The sequence below is a fragment of the Bombina bombina genome, chromosome 3, assembly GCF_027579735.1.
Source record: "Bombina bombina isolate aBomBom1 chromosome 3, aBomBom1.pri, whole genome shotgun sequence".
Lineage (NCBI taxonomy): Eukaryota > Metazoa > Chordata > Amphibia > Anura > Bombinatoridae > Bombina > Bombina bombina.
In genome coordinates, this window is record NC_069501.1 from 959,236,960 (window position 1) to 959,263,027 (window position 26,068).

The window sequence follows — 26,068 nt, forward strand, 5'->3', positions numbered from 1 at the left end:
CAGGTTGTATTAATACACATCTTTATATAGCATTGCTATGAAACTGCAAAACTCTGCAAAGATATTCCGTGATTTAAATATTCTTTTATATGCCTGTGAAACCTGTCTAATATATTTATAAATACTATTACTTACAAATGGTCTCTGCTCCTGGCCCATATATATATTTATTATGCGATGCTGACCTTATTCCATCAGTAACTTTGTTTGCCAGTTTTAGCTGGAAAAAAGAAAGATTTTAAATCATTTTTTTCAGGGATTTTTTTTTTGACAATTCAACAATAAAGGAAAGATTAATATGAATAATACTTTGCAGCCGTTACTGTGCTAAAAATTATATCTATGCTGAACTCTGTTTACTAAAAGGAAATGTAGAGATATATATTTACCACAGTTATTGTTATATGTGTTTAGATACAGATGCACAAAAAGAAATAGGGGGAAAAGTAAACGTAGGCTGCAGAAGGATCCAGTTTTGGTTATAAAACGTTGTTCTACAATACGTTATATAATATATAATATATAATATATATGTGTCTGTCTTTCCACTTGCTACTATAAAACATAACTGTAATAAAGGGTGTCATCACACAGTAGCGTCTCATACCAACTCATCATGGTCGCTGCTTTTCTCTTTTGTATATGAGTATGGAAAAAGCACCATCTGGGAATAGGAATGTATAGTTATGTATCCATTCACACTGTCTTTATGCTGTTTAAGAAACTGGACAACTGCTGCCACTTCTGGTTCTGATTCAGGATAAGGTCCACAATATGTGTCATGGCAAGGATTGCTGGAGGCGCCAGGACCTACAAAATATTATTTATTTCAAAAATGGTCATAACCAAAGATAATTCAAACAATTCTATGTAGTTTTAGGCCAACAATTAAACATAAATTTATATATATATATATATATACATATATATATATATATATATATATATATATATATATATATACAGTATATAAAACTACAAAAAGATCCACAAGTAAACCTTATCCAGCACTGCTGGATAAGGTTTACTTGTGGATCTTTTTGTAGTTTTATATTATTCTTTAAACCTCCTTGCACCTTGGAGCCCACATTTATACTATAATATTGTTGGCCCTTGTTTATAGCCTTAATATCCAGGGTCAGCTGGTACAAACATTGTATAAAGTTTTATATATATATATATATATATATATATATATATATATATATATATATATATATATAAAAAAAGTGGGGATATGTCAGTGTATTTTGTGAATGCCAAAACCTATGTTCAATTCAAAAACTCTTTGGGATATTCGGTAATGAGTGAAAAAGTGTTGTCTGGGAGTTTATCTAGTCCTTTTAGCTATGAAATTCGATACATTGAAAAATGGTTCATTTGATAACAGAAAGTTTATTAAAATGTCATGCTCTATCACATTAGGGATAGATAGCTGGAGACTTCAAGGGACAGTAAACACCTTGTAATTACAAGACATTTCTTTTGTGTTTCTGTAGAATAACATATCAGTCAAGTCTTTTTTTTATTTCATGCCAATTTGGGCTTTAGTCTGCGGACAACAAGGCTAGCCATGGTCATAATGTTAGTATAAAGTTGTCAGAGTTCTTGCGCAATACCTGGGCACTGGGCTCTTTATATTTATAATTCTTATGTCGGAAGTGCCCTGCAGTGGTTTTGGCTTCAAGACCTATTGGGAGGTGTTAAAAGGCCCCTGCTAATGTTAATTAAGTGTTTGGGTTTTCTTATGAAAGTCCGGGAGTTTCTGTTATTGATCATTGCCCCAGCCTATGTCCTAGTTTTGCCCTAGCTTTACTTTGTTTGGCAGACTGAGTTACTGGTTTCTGACCTCTGGAACTGTACTTCTGACTATTCTCCTTCCTGGTACTTTTGTTGGGGCATCTAATTTCTGACAGATAAGCTGGTATTGAACTTTGGCCTGGTTACTGACTGCTCTTCTCGATTCATCCTGTGTTTTTTTATGTCTCGCTCAGTCTTTCTGGTAACAGCCACAGCCTGTCCCTATCTATCAAATATCTGTCATCTCCAGCAAGCTTAGTTCTAGTCTTAACAAGATAAAACCCTTGTTACATTATAAAAGTGCATTGTGTTGCAAATGTTATCAGTTAAAAACATTTAGGAACATATATGTAGCAGGGTCAGCTGTGTTTACTGTCCCTTTAATTAGGGGTGTGTGACACCACGCTTTAGAATAACTGAATAAGGAGAATAGTTATTGAGGTTACACTTTCTACAATTGTAGATATCTAATTTTGGTCAAAAATGGCACATGTCAAAGGAGGGGGGGGGGGGGCTGATTAATGGTTAAGTCAGGGGCCCCAAAATTTCTAGTGGCGGCCCTGAGTATAACTATACTTTGTAATGTATATTTGATGTGTTTTGTGACAATTTCTTTGTTTTGCGAAACAGTTAACCAGAGCTCTGAGGACGCAGTAATTATTTTAGCATAAATTGCGATTGGGCCCAAGTCATCGCATTTACTTTCAACTTGTAATAAGAGTGGTAAATCCAACGAGCACAAACACCTGCGATAAACCCTTTATCGCTCGCACGTAACTGTTAGCCCTCCACAAATAATCTGGCGATAATATTTAAAGCGAATTTCAGTGAAAAAAGTGAATTTAAAATCATTGATTATACCAAGAACCAACGGGTGGCAGCAAATCACAAGAAACACTTAAATTCATTGAATTCAGATTGATTGCTTTAGTCTTATTAGAAAGCATATCACTTATTGACATGTGTCTCACATCACTAAATTCATGTTACATTTCTAACTAGTAATTGGTGATGTATTTGAATGATGTCCCATTACTTTTTTTTTTATCAAATTAGCTTTTGAATTTGTAGTGATGTTCATTCTGACACAATTAAATGAGTGGACATGCCCACATACATTTTGGGGCATTGGTGACATAGTTAGATGATTATGTTAAAGAAAAATAATCTAACCCCAATGTTGACAAATGTATTTGAAACTTTGGAGCCAAAATGCTGAGGAGCCAGCTATACTATGGAGCTTGAAGGGCCGTGTTTCTGGCGAGCCGTCAGACTCGCCAGAAACACCAGTTATGAAGCAGCGGTCTAAAAACTGCTGCTCCATAACCTGTCCGCCTGCTCTGAGGAGGCGGACAGACATCCCGGGATATCAACCCGATCAACTACGATCGGGTTGATTGACACCCCCTGCTGGCGGCCGCAAATCTGCAGGGGGCAGCGTTGCACCAGCTGCTGGTGCAATGCTGAATGCGGAGAGATACTTACCGTTTAATCTTGACAGCCGCTGCATCGATTCCTCCGCCCGTTGCAAATCCCCTTCCTGGGTCTAAAATGAGGAATCCGGCTTCCTCCAATCACGGCGTTGAATTAGACACTGATTTCCCCAGGGCGGAAGCCATGTTTGGAGGATGACCGATCCGTCATTTCTGATGTAGGAAGAGGCTTGTGACGACCGGGGGAAGCTGGAGCGACTGTCAAGATTAGAAAGGTATTTTCACAACACAAGTGAAATATAAATTTCTTTCATGTAATTAGCAAGAGTCCATGAGCTAGTGACGTATGGGATATAAATTCCTACCAGGAGGGGCAAAGTTTCCCAAACCTCAAAATGCCTATAAATACACCCCTCACCACACCCACAAATCAGTTTTACAAACTTTGCCTCACATGGAGGTGGTGAAGTAAGTTTGTGCTAGATTCTTTGTTGATATGCGCTTCGCAGCAGGCTGGAGCCCGGTTTTCCTCTCAGTGTGCAGTGAATGTCAGAGGGATGTGAAGAGAGTATTGCCTATTTGAATTCAATGATCTCCTTCTACGGGGTCTATTTCATAGGTTCTCTGTTATCGGTTGTAGAGATTCATCTCTTACCTCCCTTTTCAGATCGACGATATACTCTTATATATACCATTACCTCTACTGATTCTCGTTTCAGTACTGGTTTGGCTTTCTACTACATGTAGATGAGTGTCCTGGGGTAAGTAAGTCTTATTTTTGTGACACTCTAAGCTATGGTTGGGCACTTTTATATAAAGTTCTAAATATATGTGTTTAAACATTTATTTGCCTTGATTCAGGATGTTCAACATTCCTTATTTTCAGACAGTCAGTTTCATTATTGGGATAATGCATATGAATAATCAATTTTTCTTACCTTTAAATTTGACTTTTTTCCTGTGGGCTGTTAGGCTCGCGGGGGCTGAAAATGCTTCTTTTTATTGCGTCATTTTTGGCGCGGATTTTTTTGGTGCAAAAATTTTCTTTGTCATTTCCGGCGTCATTCTTGTCGCCGGAAGTTGCGTCATTTTTTTGACGTTTTTGCGCCAAAAATGTCGGCGTCACCGGATGTGGAGTCATTTTTGGCGCTTAAAGCATTTAGGCGCCAAATAATGTGGGCGTCTTTTTTGGCGCTAAAAAATATCCACATTATTTAAGTCTCATTGTTTATTTGCTTCTGGTTGCTAGAAGCTTGTTCATTGGCATTTTTTCCCATTCCTGAAACTGTCATTTAAGGAATTTGATCAATTTTGCTTTATATGTTGTTTTTTCTATTACATATTGCAAGATGTCTCAGATTGACCCTGAATCAGAAGATATTTCTGGAAAATTGCTGCCTGATGCTGGATCTACCAAAGTTAAGTGTATTTGTTGTAAACTTGTGGTAACTGTTCCTCCGGCTGTTGTTTGTAATGAATGTCATGACAAACTTGTTAATGCAGATAATATTTCCTTTAGTAATGTTCCATTACCTGTTGCTGTTCCATCAACATCTAATATTCAGGGTGTTCCTGTTAACATAAGAGATTTTGTTTCGAAATCTATTAAGAAGGCTATGTCTGTTATTCCTCCTTCCAGTAAACGTAAAAGGTCTTTTAAAACTTCTCATTTTTCAGATGAATTTTTAAATGAACATCATCATTCTGATTCTGTTTCTGATAATGATTTTTCTGGTTCAGAGGATTCTGTTTCAGAGGTTGATACTGATAAATCTTCATATTTATTTAAAATGGAATTTATTCGCTCTTTACTTAAAGAAGTCTTAATTGCATTAGAAATAGAGGAATCTGGTCCTCTTGATACTAAATCTAAACGTTTGAATACGGTTTTTAAACCTCCTGTAGTTATTCCGGAAGTTTTTCCCGTCCCTGATGCTATTTCTGAAGTAATTTCCAGGGAATGGAATAATTTGGGTAATTCATTTACTCCTTCTAAACAGTTTAAGCAATTATATCCTGTGCCATCTGACAGATTAGAGTTTTGGGACAAAATCCCTAAGGTTGATGGGGCTATCTCTACTCTTGCTAAACGTACTACTATTCCTACGGCAGATAGTACTTCCTTTAAGGATCCTTTAGATAGGAAAATTGAATCCTTTCTAAGAAAAGCTTACTTATAGTAAAGATTTTTTCTTTCCCGTGTCCCAATAAATCCAGTGAAGGCTCAAGCATTTCTGAAATGTGTTTCAGATCTAGAGTTGGCTGGAGTAATTGTGCCAGTTCCAGTTTTGGAACAGGGGCTGGGGTTTTACTCAAATCTCTTCATTGTACCAAAGAAGGAGAATTCCTTCAGACCAGTTCTGGATTTAAAAATATTGAATCGTTATGTAAGGATTCCAACATTCAAAATGGTAACTATAAGGACTATACTGCCTTTTGTTCAGCAAGGGCATTATATGTCCACAATAGATTTACAGGATGCCTATCTGCATATTCCGATTCATCCAGATCACTATCAGTTTCTGAGATTCTCTTTTCTAGACAAGCATTACCAGTTTGTGGCTCTGCCCTTCTATCTGTAATCAGAGAACAGGGTATTGTGGTATTTCCTTATTTGGACGATATCTTGGTACTTGCTCAGTCTTCACATTTAGCAGAATCTCAAACGACTTGTATCGTTTCTTCGAGAACATGGTTGGAGGATCAATTTACCAAAGAGTTCGTTGATTCCTCAGACAAGGGTAACCTTTTTAGGTTTCCAGATAGATTCAATGTCCATGACTCTATCACTGACGGACAAGAGACGTCTGAAATTGGTTTCAGCTTGTCGAAACCTTCAGTCTCAATCATTCCCTTCGGTAGCCTTATGCATGGAAATTCTAGGTCTTATGACTGCTGCATCGGACGCGATCCCCTTTGCTCGTTTTCACATGCGACCTCTTCAGCTCTGTATGCTGAACCAGTGGTGCAGGGATTATACAAAGATATCACAATTAATATCTTTAAAACCGATTGTACGACACTCTCTGACGTGGTGGACAGACCACCTTCGTTTAGTTCAGGGGGCTTCTTTTGTTCTTCCGACCTGGACTGTGATTTCAACAGATGCAAGTCTGACAGGTTGGGGAGCTGTATGGGGGTCTCTGACAGCACAAGGGGTTTGGGAATCTCAGGAGGCGAGATTACCAATCAACATTTTGGAACTCCGTGCGATTTTCAGAGCTCTTCAGTCGTGGCCTCTTCTAAAGAGAGAGTCGTTCATTTGTTTTCAGACGGACAATGTCACAACCGTGGCATATGTCAATCATCAAGGAGGGACTCACAGTCCTCTGGCTATGAAAGAAGTATCTCGAATACTTGTTTGGGCGGAATCCAGCTCCTGTCTAATTTCTGTGGTTCATATCCCAGGTATAGACAATTGGGAAGCGGATTATCTCAGTCGCCAAACATTACATCCGGGCGAATGGTCTCTTCACCCAGAGGTATTTCGTCAGATTGTTCAAATGTGGGGACTTCCAGAAATAGATCTGATGGCTTCCCATCTAAACAAAAAGCTTCCCAGGTATCTGTCCAGATCCAGGGATCCTCAGGCGGAAGCAGTGGATGCATTGTCACTTCCTTGGAAGTATCATCCTGCCTATATCTTTCCGCCTCTAGTTCTTCTTCCAAGAGTGATTCCCAAGATTCTAAAGGAGCATTCGTTTGTTCTGCTGGTGGCTCCAGCATGGCCTCACAGGTTTTGGTATGCAGATCTTGTCCGGATGGCTACTTGCCAACCGCGGACTCTTCCGTTAAGACCAGACCTTCTATCACAAGGTCCTTTTTTCCATCAGGATCTCAAATCCTTAAATTTGAAGGTATGGAGATTGAACGCTTGATTCTCAGTCATAGAGGTTTCTCTGACTCCGTAGTTAATACTATGTTACAGGCTCTTAAATCTGTATCTAGGAAGATATATTATCGAGTCTGGAAGGCTTACATTTCTTGGTGTTCTCATCATTTTTCTTGGCATTCTTTTAGAATTCCTAGAATTTTACAGTTTCTTCAGGATGGTTTGGATAAAGGTTTGTCTGCAAGTTCCTTGAAAGGACAAATCTCTGCTCTTTCTGTTCTTTTTCACAGAAAGATTGCTAATCTTCCTGATATTCAGTGTTTTGTACAGGCTTTGGTTCGTATAAAACCTGTCATTAAGTTAATTTCTCTTCCTTGGAGTTTGAATTTGGTTCTGGGGGCTCTTCAAGCTCCTCCGTTTGAACCTATGCATTCGCTGGATATTAAATTACTTTCTTGGAAAGTTTTGTTTCTTTTGGCCATCTCTTCTGCTAGAAGAGTTTCTGAATTATCTGCTCTTTCTTGTGAGTCTCCTTTTCTGATTTTTCATCATGATAAGGCGGTGTTGCGAACTTCATTTAAATTTTTACCTAAGGTTGTGAATTCTAACAACATTAGTAGAGAAATTGTGGTTCCTTCATTGTGTCCTAATCCTAAGAACTCTAAGGAAAGATTGTTGCATTCTTTGGATGTAGTTAGAGCTTTGAAATATTATGTTGAAGCTACTAAAAATTTCCGAAAGACTTCTAGTCTATTTGTTATCTTTTCTGGTTCTAGGAAAGGTCAGAAGGCTTCTGCCATTTCTTTGGCATCTTGGTTAAAGTCTTTGATTCATCATGCTTATGTTGAGTCGGGTAGAACTCCGCCTCAAAGGATTACAGCTCATTCGACTAGGTCATTCTCTACTTTCTGGGCATTTAGGAATGAAGCTTCGGTTGATCAGATTTGCAAAGCAGCAACTTGGTCTTCTTTGCATACTTTTACTAAATTCTACCATTTTGATGTGTTTTCTTCTTCTGAAGCAGTCTTTGGTAGAAAAGTACTTCAGGCAGCTGTTTCAGTTTGATTCTGCTGCTTATATTTTCAGTTTTTTTCATTATAAGATTTAAACTTTGTTTTGGGGTGTGGATTATTTTTCAGCGGAATTGGCTGTGTTTATTTTATCCCTCCCTCTCTAGTGACTCTTGCGTGGAAGATCCACATCTTGGGTATTCATTATCCCATACGTCACTAGCTCATGGACTCTTGCTAATTACATGAAAGAAAACATAATTTATGTAAGAACTTACCTGATAAATTCATTTCTTTCATATTAGCAAGAGTCCATAAGGCCCACCCTTTTAGAGGTGGTTATGATTTTTTTGTATAAAGCACAATTATTCCAATTCCTTATTTTTTATGCTTTCGCACTTTTTTCTTATCACCCCACTTCTTGGCTATTCGTTAAACTGATTTGTGGGTGTGGTGAGGGGTGTATTTATAGGCATTTTGAGGTTTGGGAAACTTTGCCCCTCCTGGTAGGAATGTATATCCCATACGTCACTAGCTCATGGACTCTTGCTAATATGAAAGAAATGAATTTATCAGGTAAGTTCTTACATAAATTATGTTTTTGATGAATTAAAGTGCCCCTGTTTTTAATCGAATTTTTAAAAACTGGGAACTTTATTATCAAAATTTACATTCACTTTAAGCTTGTTGAAGAGCCTGAGAAAGCAACTAAAGTTTTGTACAACTGTAAGAAAGGATGACTGTTGAAGATAAAAAAAGTAAGTCATAAGATGAGCACAGAAGGTGAAAGACCATTCGATTAACGAATTTGAATGGATTTTGATTCTTATCAACATTCGATTTTTCCAAACAGATGTCAACAGGACTATTTGTTCTACCAAACAAATTGCACTTTAGCACATTCGCTCATCCCTAGACAACATCTTTAATCAAGAGAAAGAAAGATCAAGTGAGTTAAGTATTTGCAGGAAAGGGAGATAGTAAAAACTGTATCACAGGAAGCTAATAACTATGAGTAAAGGAGCCTTATGTTTGGCAATGGATAAGTCTTTTATGACCATTGCAAGAGCCATTTCAATGACGTAGAACAGATGGAAGCCTGACTGTATACGGATTAGAAAAGAGTTTACAGTAATGCTAAGGCTAAGAAAATAGAGTGGTACTAAGACAATGTATTGCTGCTCCTGGGTCTATCATTTTCAACAAAGGTTACCAAAAGAATGAAGCAAATAAGATAATAGAGGTAAAGAGGGAAGTTGTATGCTCTATTTGAATCTTGAGTTGTACAAACACTGTAACATCTGAAAAATTGCAGGACTGAATACAAAGCACTGGAAGGCTTCATTGTGCCCCCTATTGCCCCATATCCTATGATGAACAACCTTTTTTATATAGGTATACTATGTTAGGTATTAAGTATAAAACATATTTCAAATGGAAATAAAAACGTACCGCACCATCCAGCATCAAAGTTCCTATTTAAATCAGTTCCAACGCAGTTATTGTTCTTGTTGGTAGAACGATTCTTTCTCCACATTCGATTCTTTAGAAAAAAAATATTTATACAATAAATATTTAAGGGACATAAAACACCTTGTAAATATAAGATTTTTCCTCAGTTGTGTAATAAATTAATATAATAGGTGAGTGTAAATATTTTTGAAATGTATTAACACCTTGTTTGCTGTATTTAGTTTGAAGTAGCCAAACTCTATCTACCATTTATTTTATTTGGAGGAGCAAATTTAGACTTGTTATTGGAGTAGCCACAGCTAATCTCTTTCATTTTGTTAACCATTGTTATGCAGTTACTTAGCTCAGCTCTGTTTAGGCCAGTAACAAACAGATATGTTGCAAATTGTGAACTCTACAGTGCTCTCAGAATTGCGAAACCCCTCAATTTGCAGATTTAAATTACAGGAAACATGGACAAAATAAATAATGAAGTATATTGCAAAGTTATTCTACTAAATATAATGAAACATTTTATATTAAAGTATCTTATACTGAACAAAGACAGATTTTCCAGCACTGTTTATTAAACTTATCTATTTTACTTACAATCATAAAATTGTAATTCTGCTTCATGAATTGCACACATCATTTAAATGGACAGTCTACACCAGAATTTTTATTGTTTAAAAAGATAGATAATCCCTTTATTACCCTTCCCCCAGTTTTGCATAACCAACAGTTATATTTATATATGTTTTACCTCTGGGATTTGCAAAAATAAAACTGGCACTATGGTCTAATGTAATAGAGAAATAATGGGCTTTCCAATTAATAGCAAGATCGGTGCTACCCTTAATAGTAATACTGAAAAACTCAAACCCCATACAAGAACTAGGGAAAAGAAAAGGGTTTATCTAGCACTCTTTCTCAAATTATATGTATAAAACTTAACCTTTATTAGGTCTAAGTAAAAATAAAAAGTATCCTGGCTAATCTGTGAAACAACCACTCCTATATCGTTTGTGGAAATATCCCCCTGTTTCCTGGCCGATAAACTGCAGACGTCGGCTTCAGGTGCCAGGGATATACCACACTATACAAAAATAATATTAACAAATGCATTTCGGCCTATAACCTGGCCTTTCTCAATGCTGAATTATTTTACAAAAAAGACAAGCCGAGTACCTGGGTGAGCCGCTTTAAAATCCCTAAGTCTGGGATAACCAACCAATCAAGACGCATTGCGTCATATTCTCACACCCCTTTGCACAGTTCCGGATTCCTGATTGCACAAGTTGTGGGTGTATGCCATAAGTGATTCCTGATAGGTTCATGTCGTCTCTTAGCAACCTTGTACCCATTGTTTACTTGCGGTCATATGTTATACCGCTCCTTGCAATTTATAACCTTATCATCTGTGATATAAGGGTGTGTGTATGATCTGTTATTTTTCCCAAGGGTCTTATAAGAGAGTTATTCTTGTTTACATAACATGCTGTGATTATACTACTTGCAGTGTGTACATTAAGTAAAGCGTATATGAATAGTGGTGATTATGGTATAACCTCAGTATTAGAATTTACACCCCATAGTTACCACCTCTTTACTCGCTATTCTTATTAGTATTGTACCCATGCAGGGTTAATAATTACTGGAGATATAAGTAATCATAATTTCTTAGTTTTATGAGTATCATATATGAAAATAAATATGAACACTCTTAACTTGAACCAAACATTCAGAAACTCCAAAATGTATTTATTTAATAGGGGGTCATATATCATTTGATTACTTGATTCCCTTCCTAAATAAATTATATTATTAACCCTTGCTAACCTCTCATTAAAACAAGTGCTATGTCAAAACTTCATATACCACTTGTCATTATAGGAACACCCAGTAATTGTTTGATTCATTCATGCCTTTTGGCATGACACAATCCAACCTGAAATCCACTTAGTTTCTTGCTGAAGCAGCTGCTTTTCACAGTCTCCTCCCCTGATGACCATTTTTAAATTTTCTAAGCCCCAACACCTTAAGGCTCTTGTATCACCATTATGATTTTGCAGAAAATGCCTTGCGACACTTGTGATTTTCTTATTTTTCGCAACATCATTTTTTACTTTTCTAATATTACTCAGATGTTCTGTAATTCTGGTGGCCAGTGACCTTGTAGTCATGCCAACTTAGAAGAAATTACAACTACAGGAAATACAATAAATAACATTGGTACTTTTACAATTAATGTATTCATTATTGAACCAAGTTTTATTGAACCTATCGGTCATTGTCGTTTTCTTTACCATATGCCGGCATACTTTACATGAGCCACACTGAACTGAGCCTTTGTATAATGTTTTTTTATTGGCGTTTCTATTAAAGTGACTTCTTGTTAGGTAATCCCTTATGTTTCTGGATCTCATAAAGGTAAACATAGGATTCTCTGTAATTAGGGTATTTTACTGTTCATCTGCCTTTAATAACACTTGCCAATGTTTAGAAAAAATATTTTGAATCTGAGCACTTTCAGGGGAGTATGTGGAGATAAACCTAATAGGTTTAGTTGTTACATTTGTTTTTGGTTTTAACAACTCACTTCTATCCCTCTTTAAGGCCATTTGGTATGCCCGAGCTAGGGACTTACGTGAGTAACCCCTAAGTAATAGTCTATCTCGTAAGTCTTGTGCTGCTTTTTAAAAAGATTCGTATGTGGAGCAATTTCTTCTAATACAAAGAAATTCCCTAACCGGTAACCCTCTAATTGTAGAAGGATGATAGCTACTCTGTGCACATCGAATATTGTTAGTTGCTGTTGGCTTCCTATAAGAATCCGTTTCCAATTTTTCATTAATATTTCTGATCACGAGATCCAGAAATTCCACTTTCTCTTTATCTGCTGTATATGTTAGATAGAGACCAAATGGATTGGAATTGAGTTCCTTGATGAAGTCTTGTAATCTCTCTACTGGTCCATTCCACACAAAGAACACATCATCGATGTATCTGGACCAGTGGGAGATGTGCTTAGTATATTCTTTCAAAGATTAATGATTGACCACTGTTTCCTCCCACCATCCCAAATAAATGTTTGCATAGGTGGGGGCACATGATGTGCTCATCGCTGTGCCCCTCACCTGCAGATAAAATCTGTCATCAAAAACAAAATAGTTATGGTCTAATATAAATTTAAGTAACATTATGAGAAATTCTTTAGTTTCATCCTTCATGTTCTTCTCCTTCTGCAGATAATGGGTGCCATGTACTAAGCTTCGAAGTGACCGTCCGTCTGTATTTCTGCGTCAAAATTCGCTCACGATCTGCTTCTCGTATGTACCAATCTGCGATCGGGTCGAAAAACCACTATTTTCATCAGCGATCGTAATTTTACGCAACTGATAGTTCCGAAGCCTTTTTCCACTTACTACATGTTCGATCACACGTAAATTCGCTGTAATAGGAAATTATGAATGTTACAACTAATCCGTCCGCTCCAACTTTCACTGTAACTTTGCGTGATTTGCTTCGCGACCATTTAGGTAGCGAATACAATAGAAAACTATAGGGCATATCAAACTTACTCCAGGTAGAAGTACTTAAGTGAAAGGACTAGACTACTATTGTATCATTATTGGTTTTTGGATCACTGAATGAAGATGGAGACACTTTTACACATGTTTCTTTTCTGATTAATTCAATTACGAGGAAGAAGGGCTATACAGGCACCGGTTGACAACTTACAAAGAAGGAGAGGTAGAAGAATCAGAGTCCCTAGAGTTTTCCTTCCACGTATGGATTTGGAAAGCATTTCTGATCGAGAGATTATCCAGAGATTCCGTTTGGACAGAGAAGCTATTATGGAACTTTACAATGAAATAGCAGAATACCTGGAACCTATGACAGCACGTTCACAAGCCATACCTTTTTTTGCAGGACTCGATATCTTTTTTAGTGGGTCCTTGAGCACTCACTGCGTCACTAATTTTCTCCCAAATAATCTTCTTACGAGCGCCTGGGGTTTGCTTGACTCGAATACCATAAATATTGTCATAATATTCGAGTACTAGATCAACAATTACAACATTCTGTTGATGCGAGAAGTTAGGGTTGCAAATCTTCTTAGAAGTAGCAGAATCTCCGGAGCAAGCCATCTTGTCAAAGTGAATACCGAAAAGTAAATAAACAATATTCTGGGAAAATGCACATTCTTATACATGTCAGCAGCCAGACGTTGCCGCTTGTCTGACGATTATGACACCTAGATCGTCACGTGGATAAAGAACTAAACCAATCAGGTCGCAGACTGCTTCTTAACTTTGCTGTTTCGTGCCGAACGAAGCTTCAAAGTTATCAATAATCCGATTGTCTTCGACACACAATAGACGAGAAATTTTACGGCTTGGTTTTTAGTACATTCATGTAACGAAGTTCCATCCGCATGGTGCGAATGCCGGCGGGTTATTTCTATACGGTCTGTGCGAAAAAATTGACGCCTTAGTACATGGCACCCAATGTGCTACTGCTTTGCACCCCCACTGTGTTTGTATGCTGGTGTACAAGGATTCAACATCACAGGTTACTAAAATTGACTCTTTCATAATATTAAGATCTTGAATTTTATTTAGAATATGCATGGAATCTCTAGTATGGGATGGAAGTGAGTTCACTATGTGTCTTAACCTCGCATCTGTCATAGATTCTATCCCAGACACAATCGGTCTACCTGGGGGACATATAACATTTTTATGTACTTTAGGCAGCATTTAAAATGTAGCTACTCTGGGGTTAACAACTCTTAGGAATTTAAATTCTGATTGGTCAATCAGAATTTAAATTCCTAAGTGTTGTTAACCCCAGAGTAGCTACATTTTATATGCTGCCTAAAGTACATTACTTAGGTGTTACTCACATAAGTCCCTAGCTCAGGCATACCAAAAGGCCTTAAAGAGGGATAGAAGTGAGTTGTTAAAACCAAAAACAAATGTAACAACTAACCATATTAGGTTTATCTCCACATACTCCCCTGAAAGTGCTCAGATTCAAAATAATTTTACTAAACATTGGCAAGTGTTAAAGGCAGATGAACAGTTAAATACCTTAATTACAGAGAATCCTATGTTTTCTTTTAGGAGATCCAGAAACATAAGGGATTCTCTAACAAGAAGTCACTTTAATAGAAACGCCAATAAAAAAACATTATACAAAGGCTCAGTTCAGTGTGGCTCATGTAAAGTATGCCAGCATATAGAACAGAAAACGACAATGACCGATAGGTTCAATAAAACTTGGTTAATTAATGAATACATTAATTGTAAAAGTACCAATGTTATTTATTGTATTTCCTGTAGTTGTAATTTCTTCTATGTTGGCATGACTACAAGGTCACTGGTCACCAGAATTACAGAACATCTGAGTAATATTAGAACAGCAAAAAATGATGTTGCGAAAAATAAGAAAATCACAAGTGTCGCGAGGCATTTTCTGCAAAATCATAATGGTGATAAAAGAGCCTTAAGATGTTGGGCTTAGAAAAATTAAAGACAGGCATCAGGGGAGGAGACTGTGAAAAGCAGCTGCTTCAACAAGAAACTAAGTGGATTTTCAGGTTGGATTGTGTCATGCCAAAAGGCATGAACAAATCAAACAATTACTGGGTGTTCCTATAATGACAAGTGGTATATGAAGTTTTGACATAGCACTTGTTTTAATGAGAGGTTAGCAAGGGTTAATAATACAATTTATTTAGGAAGGGAATCAAGTAATCAAATGATATATGACCCCCTATTAAATAAATACATTTTGGAGTTTCTGAATGTTTGGTTCAAGTTAAGAGTGTTCATATTTATTTTCATATATGATACTCATAAAACTAAGAAATTATGATTACTTATATCTCCAGTAATTATTAACCCTGCATGGGTACAATACTAATAAGAATAGCGAGTAAAGAGGTGGTAACTATGGGGTGTAAATTCTAATACTGAGGTTATACCATAATCACCACTATTCATATACGCTTTACTTAATGTACACACTGCAAGTAGTATAATCACAGCATGTTATGTAAACAAGAATTCCTCTTGTATAAGACCCATGGGAAAAATAACCGATCATACACACACCCTTATATCACAGATGATAAGGTTATAAATTGCAAGGAGCGGTATAACATATGACCGCAAGTAAACAATGGGTATTTAGCTACAAGGTTGCTAAGTGACGACATGAACCTATCAGGAATCACTTATGGCATACACCCACAACTTGTGCAATCAGGAATCTGGAACTGTGCAAAGGGGTGTGAGAATATGACGCGATGCGTCTTGATTGGTTGATTATCCCAGATTTAGGGTTTTTAAAGCGACTCACCCAGGTGCTCGGCTTGTCATTTTTGTAAAATAATTCAGCATTGAGAAGGTTATAGGCCGAAATATGTTGTTAATATTATTTTTGTATAGTGTGGTATATCCCTGGCACCTGAAGCCGACGTCTGCAGTTTATCGGCCAGGAAACAGGGGGATATTTCCACAAACGATATAGGAGTTGTTGTTTCACAGATTAGCAGGGATACTTGCTATTTTTACTTAGACTTAATAAAGGTTACGTTTTATACATATAGTTTGAGAAAGAGTGCTAGATAAACCCTTTTCTTTTCCCTAGTTCTTGTATGGGGTTTGAGTTTACCTCTGGGATTACCTTGTATCTAAGCCTCTGCAGACTGCCCCCTTATTACAGTGCCCAAGTCAGACATGCAGTTTAGCCAATCAGTGCAAAATCCTAAATAACTCCACGGGAGTGGGCACAATGTTATCTATATGACACACATGAACTAGTACTGTCTAACTGTGAAAAACTTTCAAAATGCTCTGAGCTAAGAGGCAGTTTTCAACGGTTTAGAAATCAGTTTGAGCCTACCTAGGTTTAGCTTTTCAAAAATACCACCAAGGGAAGAAAGCAAATTTGATGATAAAAGTAAATTGGAAACTTGTTTAAAATGACATGCCCTATCTGAATCATGAAAGTTTAATTTTGACTAGACTGTCCCTTTAAATATGTAAATATTAATTTATTAAATAAACATTATACAAACAATTAGACATGGGCAAATATGTGTAATTTAGCATTTGTTTACAAAGATCAGTGCAAATCTAGATCTGGTGCCGAAAATAACTGAATGCTGCTGCCTCCACCCAATGTCCAACATCAACCACAAATCACAAAAAATCATTCAAAGCCTTACAGAATGAATAAAAATAAAGGGAAAAAAACACTATAATAAGTTTGTCAGAAATAAAATAAAAATAAATAAAAATGAGACAAGACAGGGCAATAATGAGTCCTAATGAATTTTGCATGCATGAATTTGGTTGAGGTCACTGAATTTTAAACCTGTCCCCAGGCCTCCCTAACAGGCCAGTTTTTCAAGATTACCTTGGGTGAGAACAGGTAAAACAACTATGTTTACTAATCAGCTGATTATTTCACCTGTGCTCCAGTTCCATTATACTCAAAATCTGGCCTATTATGGAGGCCTAAAAACAGGTTTGAAAACCAGTGCACCCCCAAGCAAACCTATAGAATGACCCAGAAATATCCACTGCCAGCTTTTTCTTTACATATGCAAGAATTCTGAGAGTTCCCCTTCTATCCAGTGAAAATACTTTACCCTAATAATACAGACATGCAAATGTTTCACAACTGCAAACATTTTTTAAAAAAAACACATTAGAAGAGCGTTTTCTAAGTATTGCAGTTGTAATTATAGGTTTTCTGTATTGTTAACAGTTTTTGGTGCAAGATATCACGTAATGGAGTCACTAAACACAACTAAGGTATTGTAATTCCTATGTGAGATAGTCTCTGTATGTCATGTGTGCAGTTAGTGGATGTATACATGTGCAACACTTTTAGAAACAATAATAGCTTCTTTTTTTTTCAATGTTTTTATACAGGCAAACAGTGGAGGATCCTTATTATTATTATTATCGGTTATTTGTAGAGCGCCAACAGATTCCGCAGCGCTATAAACAAAGAGGAGTGCAACAAAACAATTAAAGGGATCAGATGGGTAGAGGGCTCTGCCAAGAGTTGCACTGTTGTAATCCAATCTTAAGAAGGTGATCTACAAACAGCTGGACTCTTAGGCTTACATGCTAAGGGGGTTAGGGGATAGCAATGGAGGAGTGAAACTGGTATAAAGTAAGGTTAGCATAGGTTGTATGCATCCTTGAACAGTAGAGTCTTTAGGGAGCGCTTGAAGCTTTCAAAACTAGGGGAGAGTCTTGTGGGGCGTGGCAGAGAGTTCCATAAGATGGGAGCCAGTCTGGAGAAGTCCTGTAAATGGGAGTGCGATGAGGTAACCAGAGAGGAGGAGAGTAGGAGGTCATGAGCAGAGCGAAGGGGACGGGAGGGGGAGTATCTGGAGACAAGGTCTGAGATATAGGGGGGAGCAGTAGGTGCAACGCCAACTGCATTTTTTTGGGGGGAAAAAGTTTATTAAAAATATAAAAAAGTTTATTAAAAAAATAATCACATTGTAAAGTTGGTGTAAAGTTGGGTAATACATTTTTTTTCAACCACCCCTGAAAATTTTTTATCTTGCCATTTTAATATAATAAAAAAAAATTATGAGGCTAAAAGCATTAAAGGGACATTAAACACTAAACACATGCTAGATAGAATGAGGCATTCAAAGAAAAGATTAGTTTATGACTAACATGTAGATGTATTTTTTAAAGTTTCATTAGTTAGTCAAAAGTGACAAAATAAGTGTAAAGTTTTATTGTCTATAAAACACTGGGAGCTGCCATGTTGTAACTTGTGTTACCTTCTCTGCTGTGGCCAATTAGGGTCAGTTATAAATAGATCACTAGAGTGTGCAGCCAATGGTTGTGCTGGATTTAACAGTGTTCTGCACTTCCATTTCTAACAGGAACTGAAAAGCTCACAATTTCAGAATGGAATTACAGGCAAAGAGAACAAAATAAATAATGAAAGTATATTGCAGGGTTGTTTTATATATACAATTTATCATTTTATATTACCATCTCAAACTGTTTAATGTCCCTTTAAGTTCTAAAGGAGGGGTGTTTTTTTTAAATGTGCTCTATTTGAGTGCACTTTACACATGTCCATTGCCCTCTTGGTGCTTCTGCTCACAACACTTTTCAATGTGTTAGAGCAGTGCTGGAAAAGCTGTGAGCAGAAGAGAGGTCAATGCTGGAGAGCTGGGAAGCACATTACCACAGTGCCTGTGTTCTGGTAAGAGGGCAAACTTTGGAAAAGAGTGAACCATGTCACTTCCTGTGACGTTTCATCAGCTGTTTCACACATTTTGGACCTAATGCGCATGCGTGCCAGCGTCATCACAAACCTGGCCGCATACGTCACTGCTAAAATATTTATTGTTGTGAAATTCAGGAACCCTTTATAGAGCGCATGCGTGTGATTTTGTAGCACAAATGGTGCGCTCATGGAAAGCTGTTTATTAGGCTCCTCTGCAATATTCAGAACTCCGCCCCCCCCACTGCAACTACTCCCATTACTACTACTGCTGTAAAGCTGAGTCTCCATGCTCGTGCACTCCGTGCTCCGTGCTATAGCCACTGCTTCTGATGATCTAATGCAGCTTTTCACAAGCTCCGTTCATGATAATGACATTGAACGGAGCCTGTGAAAAGCTGCATTGGATCATCAGAAGCAGTGGCTATAGCCGAGTGGCGGGGGGGGGGGGGGGTGGCTGTTTCTCATGCACGAGCATGGAGACTCAGCTTTACAGCAGTAGTAGTAATGGGAGTAGTTGCAGTGGGGGACGGAGTTCTGAATATTGCCGAGGAGCCTAATAAACAGCTTTCCATGAGCGCCACATTTGTGATACAAAATCACATGCATGCGCTCTATAAAGGGTTCCTGAATTTCACAGTAATAAATATTTTAGCAGTGACGTATGCGGCCAGGTATGTGATGATGCTGGCACGCATGCGCATTAGGTCCAAAATGTGTGAAACAGCTGATGAAACGTCACAGGAAGTGACATGGTTCGCTCTTTTCCAAAGTACGTCCTCTTACCAGAACACCTGCAGCAGCCTTTGCTGACACAAAAGCTCAATAGTAGCTGGATGTCTGACAGTCGTGTGGTGGGAGGGAACTGAACTTGTCTGCTCTCTGTCCCCATGTTGCATTCCTCATTACTGGTCAGCCGGTATTCTGTCAGATAAGATTCTGCGACCTCTGGGAATGTGCGACCTGCGCAGTAAGAAGCTAACATAAGGCATTGTCAACTTACTTGTCTCATGCGCTACTATGCTAATCTGTTGTAAACCAAACACTAAGCATGATCCACCCCAATATAATCAGCCAGCTTCCAGAACAATTGCTGCAACCCTGACTCTAACCCACTGTACAATCAGTCAACTAATTCAATCAGATCCAATTGATTCATTCAGTCAATAAACTCCTTTCTCTGCACTGCAGACCGCCAGATGACAACATACAATATATTGCTCACATCTCACAGTGTTGTCTTAGATCCTCAGTACACTCTTCATTACTGCATCTTTACAAAAAACTTTTTTCCTTGCGCAGTTTGCCGTAACTGCTGCAGTAATTTAAATCCAGGCATCCTATCCACACTCAAACACAAAACCAACCCTCGAATTTTCATGGGCGTACTTATGTCAGTGCTTTTGTCAAGGTTGCAAAATGTGATGGGCGGTGTGTTTTGTTGGATTCAGCAATAGTGACGTGTGCTCTCAGGAATGGTCTCACATTTCCGTCAGGTCGCAGAATCTGACACAATGCCGGTCAGTAATCTTTTATCAAATCTTTTGGAGCTTTCAGGGCCAGGCTGTGAACAGTTGTGATGATATAACCTAACATCCGACTCCATTGCTGCACCACCTTACCCTGCAAGCTCTAAAAAAAGTATTTCATGATTCAGATAGAGAATACAATTTTAAACAACTTTCCTTTTTACTTCTATTATTTAATTTGCTTCCTTCTCTTTTTATCCTTTGCTGAAAGTTTTATCTAGGAAAGTTCAGGAGCAGCAAATTACCTAGGTTCTAGCTGCTGATTGGTGGCTGCATATATTTACTAATTGTCATTGGCTCACCCATGTGTTCAGTTAGCAACCAGTAGTGCATTCAACAAAGCATACCAAGAGAACAAAGAAAATTTGATAATAGGAGTAAAATAGAAAGTTGCTTAAAATTGCATTCTCTATCTGAACCATGAAAGAAAAAATGTGGGTTTCATATCCCTTTAAAACACGCAAAGAGAGAGCAAAGATAAAATGCTTTCAATGCCCTCTTCAGTTTATTATATTACTGGTATAATGCACTGCAAAATGTATGTAGGTCCTGTCTAAACAAATCCCAAAATAGAGGGACCTATGAAGCATAACATTTTCTATTGGTATACTCAAAATCTTAGGCTAGACATTTCCAAAGCTCCCTTAAATTTCTAATTTTTTTTTTTTTTTTTTTAAAAACCATTGTTTTCACCTTTTTTTTTTTTTATACTTACAGTTGTCCAAGTATAGTGATAGCCATCCACATTCATCACAGGTAGCACATAAAAGTCAACGTATCGTAGAAGTTTTGTCATGATCTTATCGACACCATAGAATTCAGTGGCCTAACGAACATAAAAAAAATTAAAAAAAACAAGAACTGAAAGTAATTTAATTTTTTTGCATTGTGGTTGTCTTTTCAAAAAAGGCTTCTTTTCAAAGTTATCACTCTTTTAGAGATCTTTTATTAATGTCCTACTGCACATGCATTGAATGTGTATATTCATGTCACTGCCACAAGGAGATTTAAAGTGAATCAGCATTTCTAAGGAAATATTTTTTGCAAATATATGTATGCTAGTCCTAAAGCCTGTGTACACGGGCCATTTTTTATAGTACAGCGGTCACACCCCTTGCTCTCTCTCCCCCATCTCTTTTGCTATCTCTCTCTCCCCCCTCTCTTATGCGCTCTCTCTCCCCCCTCTCTTATGCGCTCTGTCTCCCCCTCTCGTTTGCTCTCTCTCCCCCTCTCTTTTGCTTGCTTTCTCTCCCCCCTCTCTCCCCTCTCTTTTGCTCTCTCTCTCTTTCTCTCTTTCTCTCCCCCCTCTCTTTTGCTCTCTCTCTTTCTCTCCCCCTCTCTTTTGCTCTCTTTCTCTCCCCCCTCTCTCTCCCTCTCCCCCTCTCTTTTGCTCTCTCTCTCGCCCCCTCTCTTTTGCTCTCTCTCTCGCCCCCCTCTCTTTTGCTCTCTCTCGCCCCCTCTCTTTTGCTCTCCCCCCTCTCTTTTGCTCTCTCCCCTCTCTTTTGCTCTCTCTTCCCTCTCTTTTGCTCTCTCTCTCCCCCCTCTTTTACTCTCTCCCCCCCTCTCTTTTGCTCTCTCTCTCCCCCCTCTTTTGCTCTCTCCCCCCTCTCTTTTGCTCTCTCTCTCCCCCCTCTTTTGCTCTCTCTCCAACCTCCTCTTTTGCGCTCTCTCCCCTCTCTTTTGCTCTCTCTCCCCTCTCTTTTGCATGCTCTCCCACCTCTTTTGTGCTCTCTCAGGCCCACTCCCACCTGATGATCCACATCACTTCTATATAGTATATTTACTTTTACCAAGAATACTCTAATATTATTTATCTTTTGTAAATGTGGTAGCAGCTCTCCTTTGTTTACTTATTACTTATTAATTTCAGGGTGCTCCTGAATGGCTCATCCAGTAAAATTTGCTAAATGTTCTCTCTGTCTCCAGTCTGTCCAGATTCACCAGCTAAAATGATATTCTATGTGTTTCACTAAATCCCACGGATTTCTTCATGCTTTAAATTAACATAAATAGAAGCTGCTGAACCTGGACATGGTTTATACGATGTGGCCATCTCTTCAATCGCTTATCTTAGCATTCAAAGCTTTGATGAGGTCTGTGAATTATTGCAGAGTACTTACATGTCCAACAAACCACAAACAGAAAGCAGGAGCTATCCATTCTCTTGCGTGTATCCCACAGTCAATCCATATGGCTTTTTTAGCTGTTTTTACTTTGCCAGACACCTAAGATAAAAATACCAGCTATAATAGCATATTAGGAAAAATATCAATCCTATTCTTGCCACTACTTTATTTCATGGGGAGGTCACAGTTCAATTATATTAGTTAATTTTGTCTTATGATGACTGAGTACTAAGCTTTTACAAAGTGGAGTTTTTCTTCACCTTGCATGTTTTTGAATGCACACTATCAAGTGATAACTCACGGCTAGATTGCGAGTTGTGCGTTTGGGTAAAAAAGCAGCGTTAAGAGGTCCTAACGCTGCTTTTTTACGCCCGCTGGTATTACGAGTCTTGCAGGTTTAGGGTCACCGCACACTTCTTTGGCCTTACCACAAAACGGCTTACGTAAATTTCATAAAGTCTTTTTTCTATGGGACTTCCATAGCGCCGGTATTACGAGTCTGTCCTGGGAGGCCAAAAAGTGAGCGGTACACTCTACCCTGTCAAGATCCCTAACACATTTAAAAGTGCTAAAAAGTACACTAACACCCATAAACTACCTATAAACCCCTAAACCGAGGCCCTCCCGCATTGCAAACACTATAATAAAAATGTTAACCCCTAATCTGCCGCTCCGGACACCGCTGCCACCTGCATTATATTTATGAACCCCTAATCTGCTGCCCCCAACATCGCCGACACCTACATTATAATTATTAACCCCTAATCTGCCACCCCAGACATCTCCGACACCTACATTATAATTATTAACCCCTAATCTGCCGCTCCGGACACCGACACCACCTACATTATATGTATTAAAGGGACATGAAACCCAAATTTTTTCTTTCACGATTTAGAAAGAGCATACAATTATAAACAACTTTCTAATTTACTTCTATTTTCTATTTTGCATCATTCTCTTGATATTCTTTGCTGAAAAGCATATCTAGATATGCTTAGTAGCTGCTGATTGGTAGCTGCACATAGATGCCTCGTGTGATTGGTTCACTGTGTGCATTGCTATTTCTTCATTAAAGTATATCTAAAGAATGAAGCAAATTAGGTAATAGAAGTAAATTGGAATGTTGTTTAAAATTGTATTCTCTACCTTAATCATGAAAAAAAATGTTTCGGTATAGTGTCCCTTTAACCCTTAATCTGCTGCCCCCAACATTGCCGACACCTACATATTATTTATTAACCCCTAATCTGCCGCCCCCAACGTCGCCACCACTATATTAAAGTTATTAAACCCTAAACCTAAGTCTAACCCTAAACCTAACACCCCCTAACTTAAATATAATTACAATAAATCTAAATAAATATTACTATCATTAACTAAATTATTCCTATTTAAAACTAAATACTTACCTGTAAAATAAACCCTAAGATAGCTATAATATAACTAATAGTTACGTTGTATCTATCTTAGGGTTTATTTTTATTTTACAGGCAAGTTTGTATTTATTTTAACTAGGTAGAATAGTTTTTAAATAGTTATTAACTATTTAATAACTACCTAGCTAAAATAAATACAAAAGTACCTGTAAAATAAAACCTAACCTAAGTTACACTAACACCTAACACTACACTATAATTAACCCCTTAATGACAGAGGACTTACCAGGTACGTCATAGAAAAACATTCCCTTAATGACAATTGACGTACCTGGTACGTCCTCTGTTGTTAGAAGCGCTGGAAGCGATCATGATTGCTTCCAGCTGCTTACAAGGGATTGTAGTGATGCCTCAATATTGAGGCATCACTGCAATCCCTTATTTTACCCACCGATGCAGAAAGGGCCACTCTGTGGCCCTCTCTGCATCGGATTATGGCGATCATACATTTGTTGGTGGGTGGGAGCATCTTGTTTGAGGAGCGGTAAGGATATGCTCCATATTTCTCTAACTCACGATCAGTAATGCTAATTTCGCCGTTTGCGGCCGTGGGGGGCGGGGGGTTGGGTGCGCGGAACAAAATGAAAAAAAAAATCTAATCAATGCAGATGCATGGGGATCTTCTTTGTTTAGTAAGGGATCTGGGAGGGGGAGGGATGTAGATTATTAAGGGGGGCCAGCTACACTACAAAAAACAAATTTTTAATCTAAAAAAGTTAAAAAAAAAACTATTTTTGAGGGCAAATTGGGTACTGGCAGACAGCTGCCAGTACCCAAGATGGCGGAAAATAGGTAGAGGGGGAGGGTTATAGAGATGTATGGGGGGATCAGGGAGGTTGTGGGGTAAGGGGGGATACAGACTGCAGACAGTATGAAAAAAAAATAAAAAAAAATAATAAATGATTTTTATTTCAGTACTGGCAGACTTTCTGCCAGTACTTAAGATGGCGGTGACAATTGTGAGGTGGGGGAGGGAAGAGTGCTGTTTGAGGGAGGTCAGGGGGGGATCAGGGGGTGGGATGTGTCAGGTGGGAGGCTGATCTCTACACTAAAGATAAAAATTAACCCTACAAGCTACCTAATTAACCCCTTAACTGCTGGGCATATTACAAGTATGGTGCGCAGCAGCATTTAACGGCCTTATTATTACCAAAAAGCAACGCCAAAGTCATATATGTCTGCTATTTCTGAACTAAGGGGATCCCAGAGAAGCATTTACAACCATTTATGCCATAATTGCACAAGATGTTTGTAAATAAATTCAGCGAGAATCCTAAAGTTTGTGAAAAAAATTGTGAAAAAGTCAACAATTTTTTTTTTATTTGATCGCATTTGGCGGTGAAATGGTGGCATGAAATATACCAAAATGGGCCTAGATCAATACTTTGGAATGTCTTCTAAATAAAAATATATACATGTCAAGGGATATTCAGGAATTCCTAAAAGATATCAATGTTCCAATGTAACTAGCGCTAATTTTGAAAAAAAGTGGTTTGGAAATAGCAAAGTGCTACTTGTATTTTTTGCCCTATAACTAGCAAAAAAAAAAAAAACATGTAAACATTGGGTATTTCTAAACTCAGGACAAAATTTAGAAACTATTTAGAATGGGTGTTTTTTGGTGGTTGTAGATATGTAACAGATTTCGGGGGTCAAAGTTAGAAAAAGTGTGTTTTTTTCCATTTTTTCCTCATATTTTGTATTTTTTTTATAGTAAATTATAAGATATGATGAAAATAATGGTATCTTTAGAAAGTCCATTTAATGGCGAGAAAAACGGTATATAATATGTGTGGGTACAGTAAATGAGTAAGAGGAAAATTACAGCTAAACACAAACACTGCAGAAATGTAAAAATAGCCATTGTCATTAAGGGTAAGAAAATTGAAAAATGGTCCGGTCATTAAGGGGTTAAATAAATTAACTAAATTAAATACAATTACCTACATTAAATTAAATTAGCTAAAGTTCAAAAACAAACAAACACTAAATTACAGAAAATAATAAAAAAAATTACAGATATTTAAACTAATTACACCTAATCTAATAGCCCTATTAAAATAAAAAAGCCCCCTCAAAATAAAAAAACCCTAGCCTAAACTAAACTACCAATAGACCTTAAAAGGGCTTTTGCGGGGCATTACCCCAAAGTAATCAGCTCTTTT

At 37.7% G+C, this 26,068-nt stretch overlaps 1 protein-coding gene across 1 annotated transcript in view; it reads right to left on the reverse strand.

Annotated features, from left to right (window-relative positions):
• Positions 1 to 26,068, reverse strand: part of CPB2 (carboxypeptidase B2) — an 80,865-nt gene that overhangs the window by 705 nt on the left and 54,092 nt on the right. The window contains exons 6-10 of the mRNA XM_053708005.1: positions 22,459 to 22,563; positions 21,054 to 21,164; positions 9,528 to 9,618; positions 608 to 810; positions 136 to 220 (exon numbers count right to left, since the gene is read on the reverse strand). Of these exons, the coding sequence (XP_053563980.1) occupies positions 136 to 220; positions 608 to 810; positions 9,528 to 9,618; positions 21,054 to 21,164; positions 22,459 to 22,563 (595 nt within the window). The remainder of the gene's footprint in view (positions 1 to 135; positions 221 to 607; positions 811 to 9,527; positions 9,619 to 21,053; positions 21,165 to 22,458; positions 22,564 to 26,068) is intronic.